This window comes from Thermobia domestica, chromosome 16 (assembly GCF_964235325.1).
Source record: "Thermobia domestica chromosome 16, izTheDome1.hap1.1, whole genome shotgun sequence".
NCBI lineage: Eukaryota > Metazoa > Arthropoda > Insecta > Zygentoma > Lepismatidae > Thermobia > Thermobia domestica.
In genome coordinates this window covers 144936925-144964842 of record NC_137469.1, presented here as the reverse complement: position 1 = coordinate 144964842, position 27918 = coordinate 144936925, and the positions used below count along the sequence as shown (strand labels likewise).

General features: G+C 35.7%; 2 protein-coding genes across 2 annotated transcripts in view; one reads left to right on the top strand and one right to left on the bottom strand.

Moving 5' to 3' along the window:
* Positions 1-27918, top strand: part of LOC145672647 (phospholipid-transporting ATPase ABCA3-like) — a 228203-nt gene that overhangs the window by 142312 nt on the left and 57973 nt on the right. The window contains exon 5 of the mRNA XM_081741810.1: positions 24832-25087. Within this exon, the coding sequence (XP_081597936.1) occupies positions 24832-25087 (256 nt within the window). The remainder of the gene's footprint in view (positions 1-24831; positions 25088-27918) is intronic.
* LOC145673322 (uncharacterized) lies at positions 4955-12243 on the bottom strand. Its single transcript, XM_081742919.1, has 5 exons — positions 12142-12243; positions 9795-9969; positions 8357-8535; positions 6145-6304; positions 4955-5055 (listed from the first exon to the last, which is right to left on the bottom strand). Exons 1-5 carry the CDS (start codon positions 12241-12243, stop codon positions 4955-4957), a joined length of 717 nt encoding a protein of 238 aa, XP_081599045.1.

Below are 27918 nucleotides of genomic sequence, written 5' to 3'. Positions count from 1 at the left end.
TTATACAACACCACAAATATAACTTCACTTTTCTAACGATACACTGAGGAAATACGAATGTTAAAATATTGTTTTTCTGGCACTTTTCATGTTTTCTATAGCGCAAAAAGTGGTCACTTCTCTCTCTGTAATGGCACTGAACAACAAAATATTTGGCAAGATTTTCTGTTGTGAACTTTTTCCTCTCGTCTGACAAAATCTCTCGAATGCAGAAAAACTGCATTCCACATTACACGATGTAAGAGGCGCATATTTCATACTGGCTAATTCCTCGGGATTCCATAGCAAATTTTCTTGGACATTGTCTCCACAAAGAATTTGGCCCACTAGTTGTATCTGTGTGAAATCAGGACTGCGTTTCAAAACTGCCTCCAACTTGTCCTCAAATTTTGTTCCAACTTCCCCAGGTACTTTTTTCTCTTTCACTTCTTGAAGAATTTGAAGAACTTCTGTTAGTGGAAGAGACTTCTTCTCCAATTCAGTGATGGCTTGAGGCAGATGAGAAAAGTTGGCTTTAATGTAACTTAGTTGTTGTACAGCAAACTGTGACTTCAGTGCATTTTTTGCAGACGTGATTGAAGCGGCTTCAATCTCGTCGAGCGAATCGATGACCTGAACAATGCTTTCAAAATTATCTGCATAGTACAGTGCTGCTGAGAGCCACGTTCCCCAACGGGACACAACGGGCTGTGCTGGCAGTGGTGTTTGGAAGCATATCCTTGAAGGTAGCCACTCTGTTAGGAGCTTTCAAGAAAACCTTCTTTACAGATGAAATTATGTCGTTGACGATTGGGTGTAATTCTCGAATGATTTCTGCTACACGATGGAGTCAGTGTGCTAAACCGGTGACGTACAACATGCGAGGATGGAAAACATTCACCCATTTTCAACATATACGCTGCTCTGACTGTAACGAACAATCTCAGTCTACCTTTCTCTTCAGTTGGGCAAAGCAATTGTAAAGCTTCCTTAACAGCGATGGCCAACGTCAAATGGTTTGTTTTGGGCAGTTCCTTACATAGAATAACATGAGGGAGTCCCGGCTCTTCACAGTCAAGTTTTCCCAATATTACACTTGCAATGTATCTGCCGCAGCTATCCGTTGTTTCATCCACACTTAGCCATATGAGGTTGTCACCAATGTCCTGTCGAATTTCTTCAATTGTCTTTTCATACAGCAAGGGCAAATAATTTTTTCGAAGAGTTGATTCATCGGGAACTTTCTGCATGCAAAAATTTTCCAGAAACTCTTTAAAAATTAGATTTTGAAGTGATGAAAACGGAATGTTGACTGAAGTGAGGGCTTTACAAAGTTCTAATTTAAAATTAGGTTCGTCTTCTCCGGACTTAAAACCTAGGAACGGTTGCTTGTTTTTCTGCTCTTTCTTCTCTCTCCTTTCTACATTTGCTTTATGAGTGGCTGATTTCTGATGTTGTTGCACGTGAGATCGCTTGTCCGCAGGCACCTGATAGACATTAAACAGGTACTCTGCTGTTGTATAAAAATAAAAAGTGAGGAAACATCTTAAATTTGTTATCAGAAAAACATGTTACAGGTGAAAAGATTAAGAAAAAGGGACAAATATGTTTCGATGGACATTTTACATATCTGGTATTATGGGTTCTCATTTCTTTTAAAGACTTTAGTTTAAAAAAATACTTCATTTTCATCTTCATTTTCATATAGACCTTATTTCTCTTTCTGTCTGTTGAAACAATCCCATGAGAGGACAAGAATACGAGGAAAACTGTACAAAAACATAAATAATCTACAGTGATACGTAAAATTATGATGGAAAAAAGACGAGTTTTTAAACTTTTTAGTGAGGGGGTGGGGGAAGGATACAAATGATTCGTTGAACACGTTTTGAATGTATCCTTTATCTTTTCTGAGCAACCAATGAAAATAAATTAAAATTATATTACGCTATTTTCATTTCCTGCTCTTTTTTTTAGTAATTTTGTAGGAAGAAAGAATATGCTTAGATCAACTAAAATTAGGTGGTTAGTCGAATAGCATCACATGAAGGGGGGGAGCCATAACTCACTTGGTAGAGTGCTGCATTCACATTCGGGATGTACTCCGTTTGATCTCGTCCACAGTCACCAGACAAACACTGGAATGGTACCTTTAAGTAGGCCTATTTAAACTCAAGAGGAGGTACCATTCCTTCATTTGCCTGGTATGACTGGGGGGAAAGGAAAACGTAGATAGGATGGTCGGTGACGGAAACACACGACTTCCCGAATGCCAAACCTACACTCTATCAACAAAAATAACTCGCCAAGGCCCATTTTTCTTAAATCTCTTTCCTTTGTTGTTTAAAATTCTCATTGTAAAATGTGCTTCCTAGCTATATATGAATAATCCTAATTGTTTAAAAACATTAAAAAATAAAATTCTTAAAATAATAATTTATTAAACTCACCTGCTTGTCACATGCTTGGCAAAAGATGACTTTGCCATCAGTTGTGAAGTTGTTGTCCGATATTATCCATTCTCGAATTAGAGCACTTTTGGATGATTTTTGTTTCGGCATGATGTTTTCTTTTCAACTCCAATCTTCAAAACTCGTACAAATTTGATATGATCCAAATGCTATCCCAATAAACACACGTGCTTCTCCTTTCTTACAATGTTAGAACACTGACACAATGTCCATTGCTGACAGGGAGAAGAGGTCAACGCCATCAGCTTGAACTGTCTATCGAATTACCGCGCACCTGTTGTTGCTAAAAATAAACTTGCTGCCCCGCTTATTCACAATCGCAGCCGCAAATTACAAAGAAACATGCTGTGTGAAGGAAACCTTGTTATTGCATTGTTGAAAACTGGTTGACTACGTGTTTGAAAGTATTTTTCAAGTTAAAAATAACTATAAAGAATCATTTAGGACGTTATAGGTTCTAAAAGCTAATTTAGGATTTTTTATGTCCTAACCCCCCAATTAGGACATTTTAGGTCCTATAAAACTAATATAGTTCTACTTATAGGAACTTGAAGTGTAAAGAAACCACGAATTTTTTGCATTCACTGTACAGGAATAAAATAGGTTCGAACCTAAGAATCCGGAGCCTAATTATGACGTATGTTACTTGAATGTCTTTTAAAGAAGAGCCTACAACAATTACTGAGGGTTGGCATGTTAAACCCAACATCGATAACTTCTTGCCTCTCGTTTCCATGAAAGGTTGAACATCACCCATTACCTGTTGAAATCAGAGAGATCATGTTACATACTTAAATAATTTTTCTTACATATAAGAACAAAGACACTTCTGCTTCCTCAATAGTCTGAAGCATTATTTATTGTACATTTACAATGACATATGCAGTTTGCGACTATAAATATATGTTATTTTGAAGCTAAAAAAACTGGTAAGTAACCCTAATACTGCAAAGGTTTTAAAAGCTCTTAAATGCTTTAAAAGCTGCAAAGGTTTTCAAAAGCTATTTATATCTGACTGCAAAAACGATACGTTCAAACAAGGACAGAAGCTACTAAATTACGAAAACTCGACAACTTGTCCTCAAATAGACTTAAGAACTTCGTCACTAGCATTTACCAACAGAGAATATAGAATAGATTACATTTATGCTCAGTAAGTGATTTTTGTTATTAAAATGAAATGAAATTTTTGAGTTTTATGCCCCACAGTTATGCCGGCTAGGCTTAAGGAGACTGTGATGAGAAATGAATGAAATGGTGTAATGAAGAAAGTGGAAGGAAACTGGAGAACCTCGAGGAAACCCACGCTCACGGTGTTTGTTCACCACAAAGTTCACTTGGTGGGAGCAAGGTTTGAACCCGGGACCTCATGCACCAGACGTGAACGGTCTATCACTGAGCCACCGCGGCCACTGTTTAGTTATTATTAAATAAATGTATCGAGTTCGTATTTGTTCACATGTAATGAAACGTCGTAGCTCAGCTTCACGATCCGAAAACAGGGTTCTTGGCGCAACCTTAATTTTCTTTCCAACGTGTGTCTTTGAAGAGTGTGTGTGGGGGGGGGGGGGGGAGAATTATTGGCGAGAACAGTTTCACACCACTTTGAAAGGCACAAATGGCTTTAGTTTACGCTACAGTCCTCCGAACTTAATGATCGGAGATAAGGGAAGAAGACCAACTCTATTAATGGACAAGTTGTTGAACCTTCGCTGTGTGATCTCCAAACATACCCCAAAATCCCAGTCGGACTACGAACTGTGTTACGTATTCTAGGAAACTGAACCTTTCGTCCACGCCCGATACAATTGGATAGCGAGCAATGGATAATAATCTACTTCTCTCTCTCGGAGGCGCGGTGGCTCAGTGGTAAAGCGTTCACTTCCGGTGGTTAGGGTCCCTGGTTCGATCCTAGCTCACGCCGTGTAGACTTTGTGGTGCACAAATATCGTGCTCGTGGGTTTTCTTGAGGTTCTCCCCTTTCCTCCCACTTTCTTCATTCCACCATTTCATTCATTTCTCATCATCACCGTCTCCTTTAGCCTAACCAGCATAACCGCGGGACGTATAACTTAAAAATTTCACCTTATTTCTCTCTTTCTCTCTCGTCTTCACGTTATTTGAAATTAACAATAAACTAAGTTATGTTTCTGTATGAAATATAATGTCAATCAGAAGTTTATAAAGAGTTTGAAATGAAATGTGAGAGTTTATCTCAATAGTTTTTAAATTTTGCACTCCAGGCATGGGCCTAGTTGGCTAATAGCAAGTGCGACCCCGCTTCTGTCCCTCTTAAGATATTCATTGCCTCTCTCCACCGAAATATTGATTTAACAGATCTAATTCTCATATTATTCATGCCCATGCCAGATCCATAAAAAGACGTAACTTTATTTTCTTAACAAAACATACGTAGTTGACACCTGATCTGGCTGACCATGATCAATCAACAGAATAAAATATACTTTACTTACATTAACATGACAGAAGAAACTGTCCTGAGACTATTTCACAGTTGGCTTCCAAATTTTCTTCGATGTTTTTATATGTGATGTTGACCTACACAGGGTACCAAGCAATAAAAGTAGTACACTGGATCTGGTATCTAAAAATAAAAATGAAAAATATACAATATAATATAAAATAAAAAATATTTTTACCGAAATTGTTTTTTTATACGCGGACTCCTGCATTATTATATCTTCCATAAAAAATCTTAAAAATTATATACTATTTCGATGAAAATGACTACCGGACGTTTGACAGTAGTTTGCAGTGGCAAATGCCCCACCCATTACAGCTCTGTGAATCAATTCCTTTATTTTCTATATTAATTTTAATGCTTAATGGTTTGAAACAAATCTGCAATGTTTGTGATGGATAAGAAAGAACTATATGAATGAAAGTCATTTTGTTTTTAGTAGTGAACTATTTTGCAGTGTTATGAAAATTATATCTTTAATCATTAGTAACTCAATATAAATGAGTGAGTTTCGTTTTACAGTTGAAACTATGGTAGACTTAAAAACTATGCCAATTTAATAACAAAACCGGAAGTAGTAGACACATAACTTTCGGTTCCAATACAGGGAGAAAGAGAGAATCTGTTCTTCGTGCGCTGAGTCTATAAGGAAAACAGATTTCTGCTATCCGTTATAATTATTAGGAATCAAAATTGAAACTACAATAAGTACTAGTTTTTACTTCTCCCGGTTTCAGTAGGAAAAAAAATTCGGATGCTGTATGGATGTCAATATTTTATCGGAAGTAGTAGTATAGCTTTACCATTTTCGGTTTTTGTACAGAAACACCGGTTAATGTGTTTACTTTACTTGAGACGCTAAATCGAATCAGGGAAACAGTTTCTAGCTATTAATAACCATGTTTGATTTATAACTATCAATGTTGAAACCCTAAAAGACTGATTCATATCACTTCCGGTTTGAATAGAGGCTTATCTGGAGAAATGAGACCTACTTTTTGAATCAATACTGAACAACTAAGTATATATTCTACGTATAGTGTCTACTACTTACAATCAATGTATAATTATTAATATGATCATTACAACATACTTGTTGCAATAAAACTGGATTCAGATAGAAAAATCTACTTCATTCATACAAGTAATTACAATTTCAAGTTAATGAAACAGAAACAAAGGAAGAATGAAAGAACACGAAAATAATATTACCTTCTGTAACACTTTCTGTGTCTAACAGACTTAAAAGTTCGACTGCTGGAGCGTCATGTAGCCGTTTCTTCATTAGTTTTTCCAATTTTTTACTGACAGAATCCCATTTCACGAACAAGGATGTATGATCAGGATATAAGTCTTTGAAATCTTGATCAATCTGGAAATGGAATTCCATTGTATTAAAACATTTACATTGATAACATTATCTCATTAATTTTTACATAAACTCAGTGATGAGTTCCACGAACATGTGTTCCTTACCATTTGTTATTTTACCTTTCAGTCAGTATTTTGTCTGTTTGTTATAAGAATCACAACTTCCTTTACGTGCATAAATGAAATTTCTTAACTGTAACAATTTCAATACAAACTACTAGTTACAGCGTGTACTTTTACGGACTTGGACTTGGGTTCAAATTCAACCTGCTTGCCCCTGGTGTTGTCCAACATCTTGAGGAAATTGACTTACTGGTAGCTTAAATAAGGAGACCACAAAAGCCAGAAACGTAGTTCAAGAAGATGTTACATTGACGATAATTGCCAGTTAGACCCATATTGAGGTTGTGGCATCACGGGCTTTCGTCGTGTTATGATGGTTTTGGGTTATATAGGTTAATGTAAACAAAGGTCTATTTACTCGGATAGATTAGGCAAGGATGGGGAAAGTATTGATCTGGACTTAATATTACAGGTACCATCCCGGTATTTGCTGGAATGACTGAGGAAAAATCCAGGGAAATTTCAGTCACGATGACCGGATTTGAGCCCGGAACCTTCCGAATGTAAAGCCAAGGTTCTACTTGCTGAAATAAGTCTGCTAGGGTTTCATATTAATTCGTCAAAGGGCAAAGTGAAGAAAATTCCACAATATTGTTAGCGTTTATCAGATAATAAAACTACTATTTGCCATCTACTAAGTAAAAGAAAAAGGCTTATTGAATCGAAAAGTACTTCATGCATTAAAAAAAATCACCGTCAAAGTTTCTATTGCTGTACGTATATGCTTGGTTACTACGCAATCACAAGAAAGATTGTTTATCAGTCATGTAAGTATTGTCCTTCTGAGACCTCGCTCTCATAAACAAGTGACATCGTGTTGTAAGAACTCAGTTCTCAATTTTTATCTTACTGAATACAGGGGCGGATCCAGGACGGACTTCTGAGGGGGGGGGCGGTCGGCGGTAATACTGCTACTTTTAAGAGCTCCAAACTTGTTATGGATGGGTTTATTTATATATAAAATAAGAAAGTTTCCTCTTGTGGGGGGGGCGATCGCCCCGATCGCCCCCCTCTGGATCCGCCCCTGACTGAATATGACTACGTTCCTTTCCATTGCAAGATAAACGCAGTGCACGTGTTCCTAATGTATGGCCACGTAATCATATGCGTCTTAAAAATGGAAACAATAATTTTAGGTTTAGAGTATTTGTTTTCAGACTTGCGATTGAGCTTTTCACCTAGTTGCTCAAAGGAAGATCAAGTTGCTAATAAACTGAACTTAATACTTTCCCACTTTGTGTTCCATGCATGTGAATGGATATGTTACAAAGAACCAGCAAAAAAGATTATTAGACATGTTTTAGTTCTTTTAATATGCAATCTGAATACAATGAAAAATATTCACGTTTTGAAAAGGAAACTGCAAAAACTTTCAAGATTCATTGATTGTCTCTACCATCTTTCATCACCGGAGCTACACAGGAGGGAATCTACAGTTTGTAGTTGAATCTGAATTACTTTTATAAAATTATACACCTACCGGGCATCGAACCTATAACCACGAACCCACAGGCAGTTCAGACCTGCTTCAAGGTATCTCAACATTCATGAACAGATATTACATAAAAAGACAAGGAAGTAATTCATTTGTCCACCATTTATATATATTTTTATTATGGTTTTATGACAACTAAGGTCTATTAGCTCACACATACAAATACATACACTAGTATATGTCATTTCAATATTCAGTATGACTTTATCCTGAAGGCTTTTACTATTTTCTTGTCAAACGCGACACAATTTTAAAGGAAATTTCTGTTCTAAAAAGTACGTTATGAAAAAATCAACTTCTGGACGTAAGCAAAAGATTTTGTATGAGTGTTCTCAGCCCCAAAGAATAATTCAATGCTTGTAAATTATGTCCTATTCAGTAACAACACAGTTCTTAGTAGTAAAACAGAATGCAGGTTAATTAAATGAAACTTACCAATGTATATTCCAAAGGCTGCTTCAATGCTGGCCAAGTTGAAATTATTTCATGAACAGTTTTGCCCTCTTGCTTGCATCGAACTTTCAACGTTTTCTTCCAGTGATCAAGTACTTCCTGCCAGGGCTCGACACTATGCTTTAGCCACGCTAAGCTGTTTTCAATATCTATGCCACATTCTGAAAGAGAAGAATAAACTTACCAAACAGATCTGTATTACATTAAAAACTCAATAAATAAATTCCTATATTTTTTCAAATATCAGTTAAAATGATTCTATATTTTCATAAGTCTTCTGTACAAGTATTTATATCCATATGTAATATATAATAAAGAAAGTAAGAAAGAAATATATTTACAAAAAAACTGTCCTGGAACTGTTCCTGTGAAGCTGAACTTGAAATTTGCCTTCAAATGGTAATCTATATTTCCGGCACAAATATCGAATGCCTTTCATCAGAATGGTTTAATTCTTCAAATATGTAGAACTGATGTAAATTACATGTTCTAGCTTAGTACTTCAATGGTATAACGTAACAGTGGTACTACATAAGTATAATGACTATCTACGACGAAGAAAGTCGCAAAAATATTTAGTAATAAATGCTACTTATGATTTCTTATCAACAAAGTAACTCTTGTAATGAAAGATTTGAAGATCAAGCATACAAAATTTGGACTTGTTCAGTCTTGTAAATAGAAACACATAGAAACTAAGTATCGATGAATATAGTGCACTATTTAATCCTTAATAGATTAGTTGGTTGCTTAACTGAAGAGTAGGTGAAAAATTTCTCGATTGTAGTTTTTTGTTGTAAACAGTAACAATATCTACACAGTCTTATTATTACCTTATACTATTGAAATGCTCAGCTTGAACTGAGCTTGAACGCACATACACTTTAAGTTTTGAGCCATCCTGATAAAAGGCACTCGATATTTTGGCCAGAAATACATATGAACATTGAAGAACCACGTTTTAATCTTACAGGAACACTTTCAGGTTAGTATCGACTTATATTAATGTGTGTTCCATACGTTCAATTAGCAGGAAAAAAAAAAAAAAAAAAAAAAAAAAAACTAACTAAACCATTTTTTAAAACATGGTTCTTGCAAACCCTGGCACAAAATAAGTAAATCATTGGCAGTTCTTAAAGTATGATCAGGGCCTCGGTGGTTCAGTGGTAGAGCGTTCACCTCTGACGTGTGAGATACTTTGTTTGATCCCAAATCACGCTAAGTGACACCGTGTGTGTGGATTTGTCGGGATTCTCCCGTTCCTTTCCCCTTTATTCATTTCTTATCATCATTATCATCATCATCTCCTTTAGTCTACCTGGCATAAATGTGGGACGTAAAACTCAAAGATTTCCTTTCATTTTTAAAAGTATGATCAGAGATGAATAAATCATTTACTAGATTACATTTTAAACATTACCATCTAGTGTAGAAGTTCCAGTGTCACGCTTTTCTCTTGACGGACCAGCACGTGACTTTGCAACAACGCCAAACTTTCTTAACGACTTGCGTGTATTTCTATATTTGTCAACGAGTTTTCCTTTTGAAATCTTCTGATTTGGACCTTGTGACTTCGGTGGAATATAATACACTTCCTAAAAAAGACATTGTTACTGTAAGATTTAGAATTATAAACTTAATAAATGAAATTATGTATAAAAAATATTTCAGACAATTACAGAATAATTTATCATATTTATACTCTTCTATGTGATGTTCCACTTTTAGTATAGCATACGTTTTCTATAAACAAACCCTCCATTCTGCATGGGATATTCTGGCATATATATATATATATATTGGGGGTGGGGTGGAATAGATAAACTATTTTTGTCTCATTGTCACATAGACTGGTAACATTACAAAGCACAACTTACGATTTTCAGCATAAAATTTACCCTATAAAGTCAGCTTATTTGCTTCCCCACCTTATTTGCTTCAATGTTCTCCAAGTTCTCGTCAAACCCATTCTCCCACATTAAAAGGTCGAAGTTATGCTATTCAAATGTCCAGCAGTAACATAGATTGAAAGTTGTGTGAATAAAGTGTTTATATAATAACTGAGACGTTAGTTATATGCATACCTGATATTCCGTTGGAAACAACTCAGTTATCTGTAATGCCAAATGTTGAAATATTTCATTGCAAAGAGTTTCACTCATTTCCATAAAATGACCAATTAATATTGTAACTAACTGCTTCCTAGTAATAGCAGACAATTTGTTGTTTTGAAGGTATTCATTGCAAACTTTCCTGCCTGTTAAGCTCTGTTTTAGAAAAGTCTCAAGATTCTGAGGAAAAAACAAGCAGCATTACATGTACGATTACGTCATTCAAGATCATTTAATCGAAATCACTAAAATAGAATTTCAATTTTGCATTTCTGTATAAATTAATAGCTGATTAGCTTCTGTTGAAGGATAACCATATTTAATAATAAATAACTATATAAATAAATAAATTAATAATAATTACGCCTAGAAATCAAACTGAGAATTTCTGCTTTTCACGTTTTCTTCCACAAGTTATTAGTGATTAATATTCAAAGAAACACAATTTTGCTTCAAATATACAATGTCCCCCAATACATTTAAGTCTGTTTGTTCTATAAATTAAGGAAATTAATTTACGAGGAGTTCACAGCAGCATTGGTGTTTTCACTTCAAACATGATTACTATGTTCACAAGGTCACGTATCTTTGCTTCGGACAAGTTTTGAACTGTGGTTTGCGTGTAGCGAGATCAATTTCCGGTGGGGATGTCTTGAACGCACTACAGCCGTTCAGAACCCACTATAAACAGTAGGTCCGATAAAAAGAATTATTCTTCTAGTTAGTACCCATGGCATAAGCGTAGGAAGTATTTATATTCGTGCAACATATGCGAAGAAAACTACGAACCCTGCACATATCTTATAAACATTATGCTGTCACTAAGCAGAAGTGTTCGACTTTTCGATCACTATTGCTATGAATTGAGAATTTAGCAACTTCACATTTTTTACGATTCCATGAGCAATTGAAGATTTTATTTATGCTGTTTACCTAGATCAAATTTTATATGAGATCGAATCCGGGTATTTTCACTTGTAGTTAATAAATACTGGGATAGTACCTTTAAGGTTTGCACCTTTTCCTCCTGTTCCTTTACAATTTTAAAGATCCTGCATATCGTGGTGTCATTTCGCTTAAATTGAAATATCCGAAAATATAACTGAATACCAATCTCCTTGCCTTCCCAGCTACTCTAGTGGATAACGGGTGTATCATTGATGTATGTGGTCCTGGATTCAACTCCCGGTGAGAGCACAAAAAAATTTGCGATCGTTCACTTTCATTAATCATCTGTTTACTTTAGTCTAAACGGCATAACCGTGGGACGTTACAAAAACTCTTTCAATGCATCTGATGCTTTCCTGGTATCGTGATACAAATAAATTTTCTCGGGATATCAGCCAGGTGATGTGTTCGTTGTGCAAAGTCTCGAGAACAGACATTGTTCTCATGATACTGACCCTGATGATGAGAACAACGTCTGTTCTCGAAACTTTGGACAACGAGCACATCACGTGATTGATATCCCGAGAAAAGTTACTTGCAGTAACAAAGATGGAATAAATATCACGCAGGCTGTCACCAGATTAAAAAGTGAACGCCAAAATCTTTTACATTTCGACTGATAATGAATCACATTTGCACAGTTCATATTTGCACCATAAGTATCACTGTATCGATTGAGATTCAGGTGACTAAAGGCAGAACACTTACAAAATCTGTCAGCTTGAAGAGTTTCGGACTCCGAGACTCTGTAGAGAAATTTGTTTCTCGTTTTAGCATCGTATCAGTTCCTCTTTTAGTAGGTGCTGGCATGGAACAACTGCTTTCTGTAGTTTCAGATCGAACTGACACTGATCATCTGGCGTTGACACTGATGGTGAAGCAAATGAGAGAGAACCGTCATCTAGCACATCATAAATTTCAACTGTGTTTGTTTCTACAAATTCCTTAAATTTTGCTAAGAATTTTGCACGTGTCACAATTTTGGGAATTAACTGAGTAATTAGTTCATCAGTTAATGAATTAAATGCTGCTTCGTCGATTTCCTGTTCTGAAATGTAGATTGAAAGTTTATAATTAACCAGATATTTACTGAATATCAAAAAAGAATTATACAATGGTGAAAGCATTTACGTTTTATTACACTACCAAGCGAAATTTGATATGTTATGCGATCATGTGCCATACAAAGGGTATAGGAAGTTGCTCACCCCAGTTTTTTTTTTTTTTTTTAATATTTATTTCTGCTTTACAAAAATGGGTGTATTTGGGCTAAGCTAAAGAGAAAAATGTTCCTGGTAACTCCATACTTCAGCTTCATACTGTAAAAGTCACAAGGTTATTGAAGCAACAACAAGAATTTCAGAGCATTTTTAACTCATGCAAATCATTTTGTAATTTGGTACATGACGGGTAACTATGGATAACAATAAGTCTAATGCTAACCGATTGTTTTCAAAGACTACTCACAAACAATAAAAGGTTCTATGCAGAAATCATGGTCTGTCTCCTCTCTCTCTCTCCCTCTCTACAATTAGAATTAGCAAATTTGCTTTGTTAAGTACGGTAACTTTGTAAAACCAAGGCATATAAATGTGTATAAAACAAATAGTATAGTTTTGTCAGATTATTTGCTGAAATAACATGCATTATGTATGCAACTAAGCAGCTTGGTTTGAAAAACAGATATATTCATAAGTTTATTACCATAAATAGTGATCACCATATGCAAAGTATTGTCTCTTGGTACATCAAAGCTCGTGTCCCTTCCATCTCCTATTCATAAAACAGAAATCAGTGAATAATAAATTAAAATTACCTACATGTAGATATAGTGCATAGTCATTTTAAATATATTGCATCATTTGATTGCCATTTCCACTCATGTGAATCAAGAAAAATCGCCCCAGAGGTTGAAAAATAAAACCTTTTATAGCCTATACAAAAAACAGATAATGCCTTCTAGCCAACTTGTTTTGTCATTGCATATAATTACTTTTATGGTGCTCACACGAATCATAAAAAAAAGGAGCAATTTCACTGAAAAAAAAAAAAAATATAAGAAATTCAGGAGACTTGCAGGTGCGATGTCCCCCGATACATCATGTCCCTGGAGTAAGCAATTTCCCCTATTGCAGAAGTTACCAACAAATATAATTCATTTTCACTCAATGCTCAACAACCTGTTTTCTAATCTACGGATGATGTGTTGCCAGTACCACGGGAAATTAATGTATCACATAACTATTAGTCTAATGCTTAATTTTAGCTTTTCACTTCATTGTTTTAAGAAATATCTCTGAAAAATATTGACTATCATGCAATCGTAAAGAAATGAACAGGGCAATGCAATGGCAACGAATCTTGAAATGTCAGTATTTTAATTCAACAGTCCAATGTGAGTTTTTAATTTTCGCTTCTTCAAAAGAGTCGTACCCGACATGATATTAAACATGTGCATATTTTCGACTACCCCACTTGCATCCTTTCAGCCTTTATGATTAACATGACTATAAGTTACTACTCTAGCCGTTGGTGCGAGTTAGAGAGTTAATATATATGGTACTACTGTGTACTCAGTACCAGTACTCAAGGTAAACAACGATTTTTTTTTTAAAAAAAAGAAACTTATTTATTCTGGTTTCACTTACTTATGTAACAGTAAGTGTTAAGAATAATTTACGGTATGGGAGGTAGATAGTTTTATGAAACAGGTGGAAACATTACAAATGTAGTATTAAAACAACAGAACTCGATTTCCTTCAGCTTTACGATGTGTACACGAGTTAGTACGATGTACTTGCACATTTAATAAGAACTCAATTCTTGGACTGTAACGAACACCTGTTGCATTTCGTTGCTTATCACATTTTTGATATGAAAACTAATCTTGATTCATGTGGGAAAACAATTCAATAATAACAATCATCTTGTTAGTACAAGATAACCGATTCCGTGGCTTCAATCTGAGACCTTCCGAATGCAAAGCCGAAGGCCCAAGGGATTAAGTAGGCCCTATTAATGAAGAGAATCACGTAATAACAAATATTAATCTAACGTTACGTAACTAACTAACCAAAACTTACCCTCGTCCTCCACTGACCTATTTTTTAACACCCATTTTGAATGAAATCTTATGTTAAGTTTTATCTATCCAGTGATGACGCTAGCTTTATTTTGTTGGGGGAGCACAAAGGGCAAATACTGTTTTATATACCGACAAATATAGTCGTATAAAAATCAAAGTATTTTCGAGTTTCTTTTGTGGGAGAGATTTTATTTACAATCGTAGCGGTGGCAAGCAGTAGTAACGCTTCCAAAAGTTCTGAAATAATTAGTCCTACGTCATATTTTATCAAAATCAAATGACTTTTGCCTACTATCGAAAACTGCGTGTCGCTATCTACTACCGTTTTGTTTTAAGGTCATTTATGTTGAAACCGGAAAGGGTCTATTTCTACCACTTCCGGTTTCAGTAGAGATATATCGGAGAAGATAAAATCTATTCTTCAGACGCTGAATCGATTTCAGAAAGCAACTGCTCAATATCTCTTACCGTATTAGTTCTGATACCTTTCGACAGTCAGATGGACATAGCTGTTCTATAAGACTTCCAATACCAATACATAGCATAGTCTGGAAATTTAAAAGAATCTACCTAAAAGCAAAAAAACGATTTAAAGCCCCAAATATATGTTTTCTTTTTGTTCTTTATGAAATAACAAACTTTTTAGCCAACTCTTCTTATCGTAAAGCGACACACAGAAACCATGACAATTGAGGTAAAGAGCCAGAATGACAAAAGCCCACCGGCAAAAGGCTCTAACATAACCTCCACAAAATAAAATGAAATCTTTCAGGTTTACGTCCCACGATTATGCCGTGGAGGATAGAGGAGTCGGTTATGATGAAAAATGAATGAAATGGTGGAATGAAAAAAGTGGGAAGAAACGGGAGATCCCCGAGGAAACCTACACACACGGTGTTTGTCCACCACAAAGTTCACTTGGCGAGAGCAGGGTTTGAACCGGGGCCCCCCTGCACCAGAGGTGAACGCTCTATCACTGAGCCACCGCGGCCCCTCACCATGCACCAGAGATGAACGTTCTACCACTGAGCTACTGCAGTCCCTCTCCACAAAATAATTAGTTTCACGTACTACGTTTGTGCCCTTTATGTCAAAGGTGACGTGTGATTAATGGTAGGGAATTATTGTAAACAAATGGTGGAATGATAATGTATGAGGAAACGGGCATGGGTCGAGAAAACTCACGGACACGATAATATTCACCACAAACTCTCGTGGGCGGGAATAGAACTCTCTGCCTATGTACTTGAGATTCCTCTTCCGCCCAATATTACTTCGCAGACTGTTTTGCCATGAGTTTTGTAGGTCTTCATAACCTTGGACACTATTTCTCGTAACACATACCAGTGGCATACGCAGAAACTCGTCAAGCTCTAAAGTTCATATAATTTTATGTGTTTATGATATATGCATACATCATACAATATATACATACAGAAGATCAAGGTCACTATTTACCCCTCTTGTAAACAATGAAAGGCCCTACATGGGTCAGCGGAACACTAATAGGAAAATACTGGTACACTATATTTGTTGATTATTTCTCGCAAACGTAACTCGACAGATTCTTACAATTCTGTAATATGAGTGCCAGTTTTTTTTTTTAAGTTTTCAATGTTTAAATAATTTGTGACATTGGTCGTTTTGCTCCAAACCACAGAATTATCTTTTGGAGATAATACACTTTTCTCTGAATGTTTTGAAAAACGTAATATTTTCCGAATACCTAATAGAAGTTAAAGTATACACTCGAATATATATATATATATATATATATATATATATATATATATATATTTGGGGAAGGGGGTACTGGTTACGGAAACACAATTTTGTAAAATGTACAGAAGAAATATGATATAGTGTACACAAGCTGAATTTTACGTTTACAAGTGGAGCGTTACTAGTGTCAAAGCATGACAAGTGCTATTGAAACTCATATCATTGCAATATCCCACTTCTTTTGATGTTTTTACTTATGCGTATACCAACCATCACTGACGTGCCTGCTCCCTTTGGGCGCTAGAGCTTCGGCCCACCATCCTTGCCTTGCCATGACTGTTAGATAGCATTCGTGCTTTTTAGTGTCCACCTACCACAGGTTACTTTTATGCACTGTATATTTATGACACAATAAGAAAGTTTTATTTATACTCAAATTGTAAAAGAACTGTGATTTTTTCACAATTACTTCTGGTGGCCCCATCGATATTTATCTGTAATAAGTAAATGAGTGAAAATTATATTTTATCAACAATTATTTCGAGTGGTGTGTCGAAAGTAACAATGCACGCATTTATTAACGTATTTCTCGAGAAATATCGATTTCATAAGTAAGGATTCTATATTTGTGTTCCATGAAATATTCTTTCAAAATTATGCTTTATATTTCGGATGACATTTAGTATCTCTCCCAAATCCAGGATCCAGTACTGTGACTTAGAGTAAGCTGTTGTTAACTACCTCGGCTATGCGAATACCCACCGTTGCTGACGCGTTCGCTCCCTACGGAGGCACATCGTTTCTAACTGTCCGGGCCCCCTCCCCCCGCTGCGCTTCTGTTCTGACTCTGTTCGATAGCATAAGTGGTTTTCAGTGTCCACATAGCACAAGTTGGTTAGTGTTTTATGCGTAGTTTTTATGCTATACGTTCACACTGTATGACTACCTACATTCACAAATAACGAATGGTAATCACTACCAAGTAAGTCAGAGTCAATACCAAGTGATGTGGAGAAGAAACTAAATAATACCCCATATTTCGTCCGTAAATTTTAGATTTTTGTTCATCTGTAAACTATGAATGCACCAATTTATTTTGCAAACTTCTAGCGTTAGTGTCACTCTATTTACCCCTTTCCGGAAGTTTCTCGTGGAGAATAGAAATTACCCCAACTCTTGACTTTGCAATTTTATACCCTGCTCTAGTGTCGTCAATGCTCCCTTTATCTATATGTAAGGGCCTAGGTTTAACTTAATAACGCCCGCTTCGGTGCGAGAAGTTGAGAGCCTGGGGCCATCCAACAAGGGACCAACCGAACTAATACCGAAAAGTAGTGCTAAAATGGCCTTCCAAGTAAGGTGGTCAATTTTTTTATTAGAAATATTGAGAGTTATATATTGTGCACTATCTTTTTTTTTTATTACTGAATTGGTAACTTATCTTGATGTAAAATAATGTATACATGCTACAGTGTTAATATGTTTATAATAACTAGTTAGTGGTGATGTCTGTAAAACGTTAAGTTAGTGATCTTTGCGACTGGATGTAGTCAGGCACGTATCCAAGGGAAGGGGGGTCCGGACCCCCCTTCGAGACCAGAAATGAAAAAAAAAATTAAGGAAGGATAAAACGAAATGAAATGAGAAAAAGAAGAATCGGCGTTAAAAATTTAAAAAAAAACTACAGAAAGCTTTTGGTTACTCTTTCTTATTTGCAATACATGGTGGCGAGGTGAGTGGGATATCCGGGAAGAGTCAGGAAATTTGAAATTTCTGGAAGTTACGCAATTCTTAGAATTTCTGCTACTAGTCAGGGAGATTTCAAGCTTCTGAAAGCATAATGCCGGTTGTGTAACAACGTGGACAATTTTGATCATAATTTTTCGTCATCGCATCCTTGCAGTATCAAACATGTTATTTCAAAAACAATTTTCTACTACTCCTTTAACCTGTCATTTGGAACAGACAGAAGTTAAAGGAATAACAAAAACAGAAAATTATGTGAAAAGAAAGATCTGTTAACATTTGATTCAACAGAGAAAGGAACGCAGATATTGTAAAATATTTTACAAGACATTATTGAGTTTGTACACTCATGCCCAAAATTAATATCGCATGTCTATAAATATGTTGTTGTAGGACTAAAATTTGATAACGAATTCGCCCGCTATTTCGTATAATGTTAGTATGTGTATAATCGGCACAGACATGTAAGTGGCAAATTTTGACAAAAGAGCAGTAAATAAGAACAATAAATTAAAAATAAAACTTTCTTGTGTATTTAGCAACATTTCGTTTTACTCACTCTAATTTTCGTATTTATAATTCTTTTCCTATGAAATTTACTACAAATAGGGTCTATATAATTCCCGATTACACACATGGTATCAGTATTGAAAGTACCCTGCAAAATCATTATCAAATTATATTCTTACAAGAATACAGTCATAGACATGCGACAATCATTTTGGACATGAGTGTACTTTTTTATAATAGTGAATATGTACTTTTTATAATAGTTGAGGTCGTAATGAAAGGAAATTTGTTATATTTGAATGAACAGAGGAAGAACGCAAATATTGTAAAATTATTTTCAACACGTTTTTTTTTTTTTTTTTTTTAATTTTGCTTGAGATTTCATCGTAGTTTGTTATTAAAATACTTACCAACAATTCCTCCAAACCAATATATGTTGATAGTAAAGTAGTTTATAGTTTAGATTCATTGTGCCTTCAGTGCTTCATGTCACGTCTCCCCCCCCCCCCCCGATACGAAATCATGACTAAACGAACCAGTGCCGGTCTGGCTACGTCGGCTGCTCGGCGATCGCCGAGGGCCCGAGAGCCTTTGGGAGGGCCCGGACGCATAGGGAAATAAATATTTTAAAACTTAAAAAACTTAATTATCAGGTGTTTAGAATGCAAAAACAGAATTAACTACTGATAATTTTAAAACACAACAACATAGTTTAATGTAATGCTTGAAAACCATTTAAAAATCAGCCCAGTACCAGATTTACACATAACAAGCTATAGCTTAAGGCGCCACTCTTGTAGGGGCCTACAAAATATTAAACAAGTAAGTTGAATATAATGACATTTTTTCCTATCTAACTTAAATTTTCAGTTTACAGTTTATACGGTATCTTATAATAACATTACCTAGATACAGTACCGAAAACTATTTATCTGTTATACTATTTCCCTTCGGACTTTATAGTTGCCGCACTTTCCTTTGTGACAATTTTTGTAGATTTATTGTTCCTTTCTTTTCGTATTTTTCACAGGTTTTCTTAAAATTCTCTAACATTAACATTGTATTAATTCCCGACAAAAACGAGTGAAATAGTTTACTAAACATTTTTTTTTTAAATGCAACGTCTTATAGATATTACACTTTTTATTGGTAGACAAGGGCTTGCTTGCAGGGGCAATGAAGAAGCGTCATTCTCTCTCGAAAACGAGGGAAATCATGGCAATTTTCTCGAATTAGTCTTACTTATTGCGGAATACGATACCATATTGCGAACCCATGTAAATCAGTGTATTGAGAATAATAAGAAAAAAAGAGCTGCTGATTTGAAAAGAAAAAAGAAGGGGAAAAGAGATTGACACAAGTTGGAAGAGGATCTCTAATTACTTTCCTGTCTAAAGCTTCCATAAATAAGATAATAAGAGTAATAGGATCCTTGGCGGAAAATATGATTATTAAATATTTAAAAGACAGCATAATATATAGTGTCATGATAGATATTACTCAAGATATAGCAGTGATGGACCAAGTAGCCGTTTGTTTTCGTTATGTTGTACAGGGTAAAATCTATGAAAGACTTCTTGTTTTAACTATAGCAGAAGATACCTCTGGTGAAGCACTATTTGAACAATTACAATCATCACTTGAAAAGTTAAATATACCTCTTTCAAATATGGTTGCATGCTTTTTTGATGGGGCCAGTAATATGAAAGGGTGCTACAATGGTCTTCAAGCACATTTGAAGAAGGTAAACCCAGAAATCATATAGCCCACACTCATTGCATGGGACACGTTCTCAATTTAGTTATAGCAGATTCTACTGTAAAGTGCCTCCAAGCAGAACATTTATTCGGGCTTATGGAAGAATCCGCTTGCTTTTTAAGCAATTCATAGAAGAGAATGATCGTGTGGGAGAAATTTACAAAGAAACATCATTCTGGGTGGGCAAGCTACATCGATTAAAAAGAAAAAAAAATAGATGCTATTAGGTGGTCGAGCAAGCACAAAGCTCTATCATCCATAATAGATTTACATTATGATAATGTTGAATCTTCTAAATTCGTTACATTATTGTCAGTATTGTTAGATAAGTATGTCAACAGGCAATTTCGATTGCAAAACAAAATTTACAGTGCATTCCCTTCTAAGACAGTGGTGCAAATTCGAAAATTTGTTTCTAGCTGTAGTCATTCTAGACACATTTTCAGTTACTTCTCCTGTGTCTATCTTTCTCCAAAGGAAGTCTTTAGACTATGCAAAGGCCTGGCAGTCGGTAGATGCATTATTAAACTTAATTAGAAGAAAAAGAAGTGACAAAAATTTTAAAGATTGCATGGCAAATGTAAATCCCTGGTTAAAGACATCAAAGCTTATTTTAGGAATGGGGAAATTGATATATAAGGTGATTTTCCAGAAAAAAGAATTCTCAAGGTGTGAAGAAAATGCCTTGTGAACAAGTTTCTGACGAGGCTAGAAATTTGTCAGATGACCAGAAATACAAAGCACTATACTTTAACATTCTCGATTGTGCAAGTAAAAGTATAGAAGAACGATTTGTACCCAATAAGACTCTACTGCTTCATTGTTCCTGGTCAGCCCAAAAAGGTACGAGGATATAGTTGCAGTTGAGGTAGATTTTCCAGATGATTGCTTGCAAACTGTTTCTCAATTAGCAAACGTGAATATGAGTTGTTGTTAGCAGTAGCGTAGAGTGCTGTGAGACATTGAGACACTGTCTACCCTTTCAAATTAAAAGAACATAGCTTTAGAATTTCCTTAATAATAAGGACTAATATACATTTCATGTTGAAGAAAAATATAGAAATACAAGGGCCAGAGATAGCTTGGTTAATAAGAATAGTAGTAGAGTCTTTCTAAATAATTCTACTTTTCAAAACTCGGGGAAGAAAAGTTCTATCTCCGTCAAACAGGCTGCAGAGAGACAGCCAGGAGACAACAAGAAATATGTCTTTACGCGGCTGAAACAAATACACTTGAGAAAGCGGCGCGCGCATGTGGCTGTAGGCTTCTCACCCGCTGAAACAACCTACCAAAGAGACATTGGGCAAAACGTCTCACTAGCAGTAATGTCATACTTAGGGAAATGATACCATTTTAAATCCAGTATACTTTTCATTCTTCCTTTTAGATATTCAATCATATTTCAAGGAAAATTATTAAGAAATAGAAGGAAATAGAAAACTAAATTAATAACTGTCTTAAGAGGTTTTATCGATACAGTAATTCATATAAATCTTTCACGATCTAAGTTCAGCTTCTGTTTAATCGCAATACTAGAGTGTATCAACACTGAGAAAGGCAAAAGCAAGAGCAGAAGGTTATGTAGTCTGCTATTTTGTTGTTTTTAAAATCGTTAGGTAATTTTGTATTTGGGTCTGTCTAAGTTTAGTTATTTACTGTGTGAAAATCAAATGATTGGAAATAGATTTACTGCACCAGTTGTTATTAAATGGCATGTCTAAGCTCTCATATAAAAAGTAGTATTAACTTTAAAAATAGCCAATTTATGAGTTTACTTTTTGAATCAGGAATCGTGCAAAGCTATTGGAAGATTATATATAAAAGTAAATTATTATTTCAATTTAATGTATTTAGTGTATATACACCGAGATTTGTCAGAATAAATTTATATCGATATACTGGATTAATTTAATCGCTAAGGAATGTGTTTATCGAAATTAGTTTTCTGTACATTATATATAATAGTGCAACCTCGCGAAAATAAGTTTCTAACGAAATTTTGTTAGGAGTTTCAAATATATATATATATATATATATATATATATATATATATATATATATATATATATATATATATATATATATATATATATATGAAAATGTAAAAATTGTTACACTAAAAATGTTCCTTTCGGAAATTATTATTAAAACAGAGTTCCTATAATTTTACTCATTCAGAGGATTCACACCCTTAAACTCATAATTCTATTAGGTTCTAGATATCGATGCGATATTTTCCACCATGTATCTGCTCTTTCTAATAATAGATTAAAAATGAAAGGAAATCTTTGAGTTTTACGTCCCACGTTATGTCGGCTGGGCTAAAAGTAGACGATGATGATGAGAAATGAATGAATGGTGGAATGAAGAAAGTGGGAGGAAACGGCAGAACCCCAAGAAAAGCACACACACGGTGTTTGTCCACCACAAAATTCACTTGGCGAGAACCGGGATCGAACCAAAGACCCCATGCACCACTAAGCCACCGCGACCACAAAATTGATAATTTTCATATATTTGGATATATGTGGAGTATAAACATGTGGATTTCAGGTTACAAGAGACGTCAAACTCTCAATGCTGATATGAGGTTTTAATCTGCAAATAATTCCAAAATAAATAAAGAAAATTGTCGGGGTTAAATCGAAAAGTCTAAAGCTATTGTTATTATGGGATAATGTAAATGGAAAAATTTTGAGAAGCCTCGGTAGCTCAGTGGCAGAGCAATCACCTCTGACGCGTAGGGTCCCTGGTTAGATTCCAAATCCCGCCAAGTTTGTTTTAATCCGGACATACACTGTGTGTGTGTAGATTTTCTCGAGATTCTCTCCCGTTCTCTCCCACTTTCCTCGCTCCACCAATATCATCCAACTCATCACCATTTGCCTTAGTCTCAGAGCATAATCGTGGAACACTGAACTCTCTCTCTCTCTCTCTCTCTCTCTCTATATATATATATATATATATATATATATATATATATATATATATATATATATCCTGCCTACCCATTGCGAAACTTAAGGCTACGCTACTGGTTGTTAGAAATGAAACGTTTGTAAGCCAGTATCGTAATTTGAGTGCAGATTTTAGTGACAAGTCTGAAGAACCAGAAGAGAAAGAAGTGTGTAAATTTGTGAGAATTACAAGTAATGACGTGATAGTGATTCAGATGAAAGTGCGACATCTGAAGATAAAAAGTCTGAAACTCAATGTGGTACTAAAGGGAAATGTTTCAGATGTCTCTCATGTGCAAAGTTTATTGGAAAAAGACTTTTTGTTTTGATGCATATTTTTTATGCTTTTCTGGACTCACATCTTTAGCACTATCATTTGGCATTAGTTTGATGGCACCCCGTTGGGCTTCAAACTGACCCCCAACTTGGCAATCCTGCTTCTACGATAAATAGGCTGAACATAATTTTTGGTTGTTTTTCTGGAGCACTATTATTTGGCACTAATTTAGTGGTTTCCTGTTAAAAGGCGGCTAGCTTCAGGCTGGCCGCCAACTTCGCAACCCTGTTTCTGTTGTAAATATTTGAGCATATTTTTCGTTTTGATGCTTTTCTGGGAGTATATTATTTAGCACTACTCAGTGGCTCCCTATTCCCGCCTCAAACTTGGCAACTCTGTTTTTACAGGAAATAATTGAGCACATTTTTGTTTTGATGCTTTTTTGGGAGCATATTTTTAGCGCTATTGTTTGGTACTTGTTTGGTGGCCTTTGTGAAGCACATTCTTTTGGTACTACTTTAAAAAAATGCTCAATTGGGATGGGCCAGCTTCACACAAGTCTAGCCCACTCCAACTTAGTGGTAGAGCGTTTACCTTTGGTGTGTGGAGTCCGAGGTTCGATTTCAGGCCAAGTACCAAGTAACTTTCTGGTGGACATTGTGTCCATGTTTCCTCGGGTACTCCTGTTTCCTCCTACATTCTAATTTCACCAATTCTTCCATCATCATTCACTTGCCCTAATCATTGCCTTCGTTAGCCTAAAGAGCATAATCATGGGAGTCAAACTGAAAGATTTGATTATCATTTTCAATTCCATCTGAAGTTGAAAGAACACAAATGTAACTTATTTCCTTTACATTATGAAATAAAATAGCCTTCTAGTAGAGATGAAGAATAACGAAGGTGCTCTTTGAAATGTATAGAGTAACCCAATTGTTTGGTTGTTACAAGGAAAATGAAGGTGAATGAACTTTAGGTTCATTTCTACATTTTTATATATAACTTATCAATTTTGATTTTTGTCTACTTGTCACTTCTGAATCCACTCCTGACATTCTGCAATTTATTTTAGAAACATTCTGCAAGTAATTTTACATAAATGTGATTAGGCAGAAATCGGAGTCGATTCCAATTTTTTATGATTATGAGTAATCATAAATCGTTTACTTTATCCATTTTACCATGAAAAAAATAAATTATTTGGAAATTATGAAAACATTTCTCATTTTGCTAAAATAAAAAAGGGAAAACAAAAATTCATTGTTGGCAATGGTTAATTCCTGTGGATAATTATGTATACCGGTAATTAAAGTTGTGTTTGAGTTGGATTTTTATCTCTTCAGTGTTGTCCAGCTAAGAAACGTCTTCACAAGGAGAGAATGAAAGTAGATTATAAAGTTGAAGATCTGTGTTTCGAGCCTGTAACTGAAGACCGCCCTGTAGGTATCAAGGTTCGCAATTTGCGGAAATCATTTAATTCTAAAAGAGGAAAGGTGCTGGCTTTGAAAGATGCCTCCATTGACATCTATAAAGGAGAAATTACTGTTCTAATTGGACCGAATTCTTCTGGGAAAACGACATTCATTTCCATTTTAGCAGGTAGGTGGATAAAGAGTATCTAAGAGGAAATAGCTAAAGTAATGGCTAGGGAACGGAACTTTATTTATTTATTTATTTATTTTTATTTTTTTATTTTTTATTTTTTGCATTGAGATAGAGGACCTTTCTTTTGCCAAAATGTTGATCATATCCTTTTATGTCACCACAGCAAATTTTATTTACATAAAAACACATATTTTCCACTTTTCCGTATGTAAATACGTATTTTAAGAATTTTCCTTTTAAAAACATAATGTTAAAACACGTATATCATGTACAATTCCAAACAGGTATAACATTACATGTCTATAGCCACATATACATAATAAGAATATGGCACATCTCGATATTATTAATATATCCATTTCGGAGTATCTTCTTTGGAAAGCTGGTTGCATTAATGTAATACCTCATATTGCATTCCCCAAACTACCGTCATGTCATGCATAATAACTTACTCTGGTCCTCTGGTCACTACATTTTGCATCATACATGCAGTACACTAGTTAGTATCTGTACATATATATATACACACACACACACTTTAACAAAAATCAAATAATATATATTATTGTGATAAGCTTTGCAACAGCACTTTCAAACTTTTGCCGAGATGATTACAGAAAAAAAGATCTCCTCCAGTTCCTTACCAGAGGGTAGCGTTCTCAAAACTGATGCAACGTTCACTCTTTGTACGTTTTTCTGTTTCACGGCGAGCAGCAACGTTGCCAGCTTGTGCTTAATAAGAATGTAGGTTTGAAGGGGCGAAGGTGTCGGAACAAGTAAAATCCCATAGAAGTGCTTTTCCTTACTTCCACGGTATTAGGGTCATACCATCTGACCTCTTGCCGTCTGCACGACTGCATCCCAACGGTTCGCGTATAGAAGGAACCCCTGCTGAAATTAGTGCCCTCATGATAATGTCGTTGACGCTGGAGTGGCGTGAATGTCTGCCCGCACTATTGGCACAGGAGAGTCCATAAAGTCCCTTTTTGTCTACGACACTTCTACAGGCAGGACATCTGTGTTGCTCACAAACATCTGCTCCCAAACGCAGTGCGCAACGAAAACGCAAATGCAGAGAAAAACATAAAGGGCCGTATGCAAAGTCATTTTGACGTGTGATGAGTGCCATACTAAAGAGTTCGACTAACATAAGGTTCCGGTAGTAGTCAGGCCTTTAGTATGACGTTAATTGTACTTCAAAACGAATCTGCATAAGGCGGAAAATCTCTAATTGAGGCCTGCTACTTCGGTCTTCGAAAGAAAAAATGCTTTTCCCACACCTCTTTCATATCGAGTGTGTCAGGTTTGTTCTGTCTTTTAGCACGTTGACTGGCAGATTTCTGGCGCCCTATTTTAATCTACACGTAGGGTCCTGTTAAGGGAATTCTACCCAGCCACAAGCCAGTTACAACATTGCAGGACTTTGAATCCGCTACGTGCCTTTTCGTTTATTGTGTTCTGAGTAGTGCTTCAGCACAGTGTGTTTCCTTACTGTAAAATGCCTAAAATAAAGGCAAGTGTTTCATCTCGTTTGAAGTAGTTCTGTGACGAATATAAAGATACATTTTCTACTGATGGCAAAGTGCTATTTTGCCAACGGTGTAGTAAATCTGTCGCGGCTGACCAACGTTCACAAATTACGCATCATTTGGAGAGCAAGAAGCATATTGCTGCTGCTTCACGTTTGAGCAAGACACAGGCATTTATCGGTCAACCAATTGCGTCTAGTTCTGGTGAACCGTCAAAATTGTCCGCTTTTTCAATGGATTTGTGCAGAGCTTTTGTATCCGCAGATATTCCACTGTTCAAATTAAAGATCCCTGAATCACGAAAGTTTCTCGTGAAATATACGAACTTCGAACCGCCTGACGAATCAACATTGCGAAAAACTTATCAAAATATTTGGGTATGTATGGACAAAACTACAGACTCCAGTGGTAAAGAAGTGGGAAACGTGATTGTAGGAGTGCTAAGTAATGATGACGAAACTGTGTTGACGAAAAATTATTTGCTAGTGTATAAAGAGCTAACTGCTGCTACACATGTAATGATAGGAAGACTTTTCAACGAAGCAATGGAATTACTGTGGCCAGAAGGCATAAAATTTAACAATGTTCTTCTTCTTGTTACAGATGCTGCAGCTTACATGAAAAGAGCTGCAGTAGGCCTTGCCGTTAGCTACCCAAAAATGGTGAATGTTACCTGCGTGGCTCATGCGTTTCATAGAATATGTAAAAAGATAAGAGTTCTTTATCCCAAGGTCGATAAACTACGAGAATGGTTTATCAAGTCACCTAAAAGAATATACATGTTTAATCAAAAATGTCCTGGGATTCCTCTTCCACCCGCTCCTGTAGTTACGCGATGTGGCACTTGGTTGGACGCCGTTGAGTATTATGCCCAGAACTTTGAACAATTCGTGTCTGTCGTAAATGATCTCGACAAAGACGAAGCATCGTCTATAGGAATTCTACAAGAACTGTTAAAAGATCCCTCCGTAAAACTCCAGTTAGCATTCATTTCAACAAACCTGTCCTTTCTTTCTCGTTGCATAGAAAAGCTTGAATCGTCGTCGAGCACTCTGTCAGCTTCAGTGGGTGAAATCCGCATAGTAGAAACGAAACTTAAAGAGCTTCCTGGAGCTAACGGACAAATTCTAATGTCTAGATTTACAGACATTTTTGAAAAAAAAAAAAACATAGGTTTTCAAACATTGTGTAAGATTGCACGTGTTTTGGAAGGGGAAGTGATGAAGGAAGATGTGGTCAATTTCAGTATTAGTGAAATTTAGTGTTTCAAATATGCGAGAATTGTTTCCTGTGACG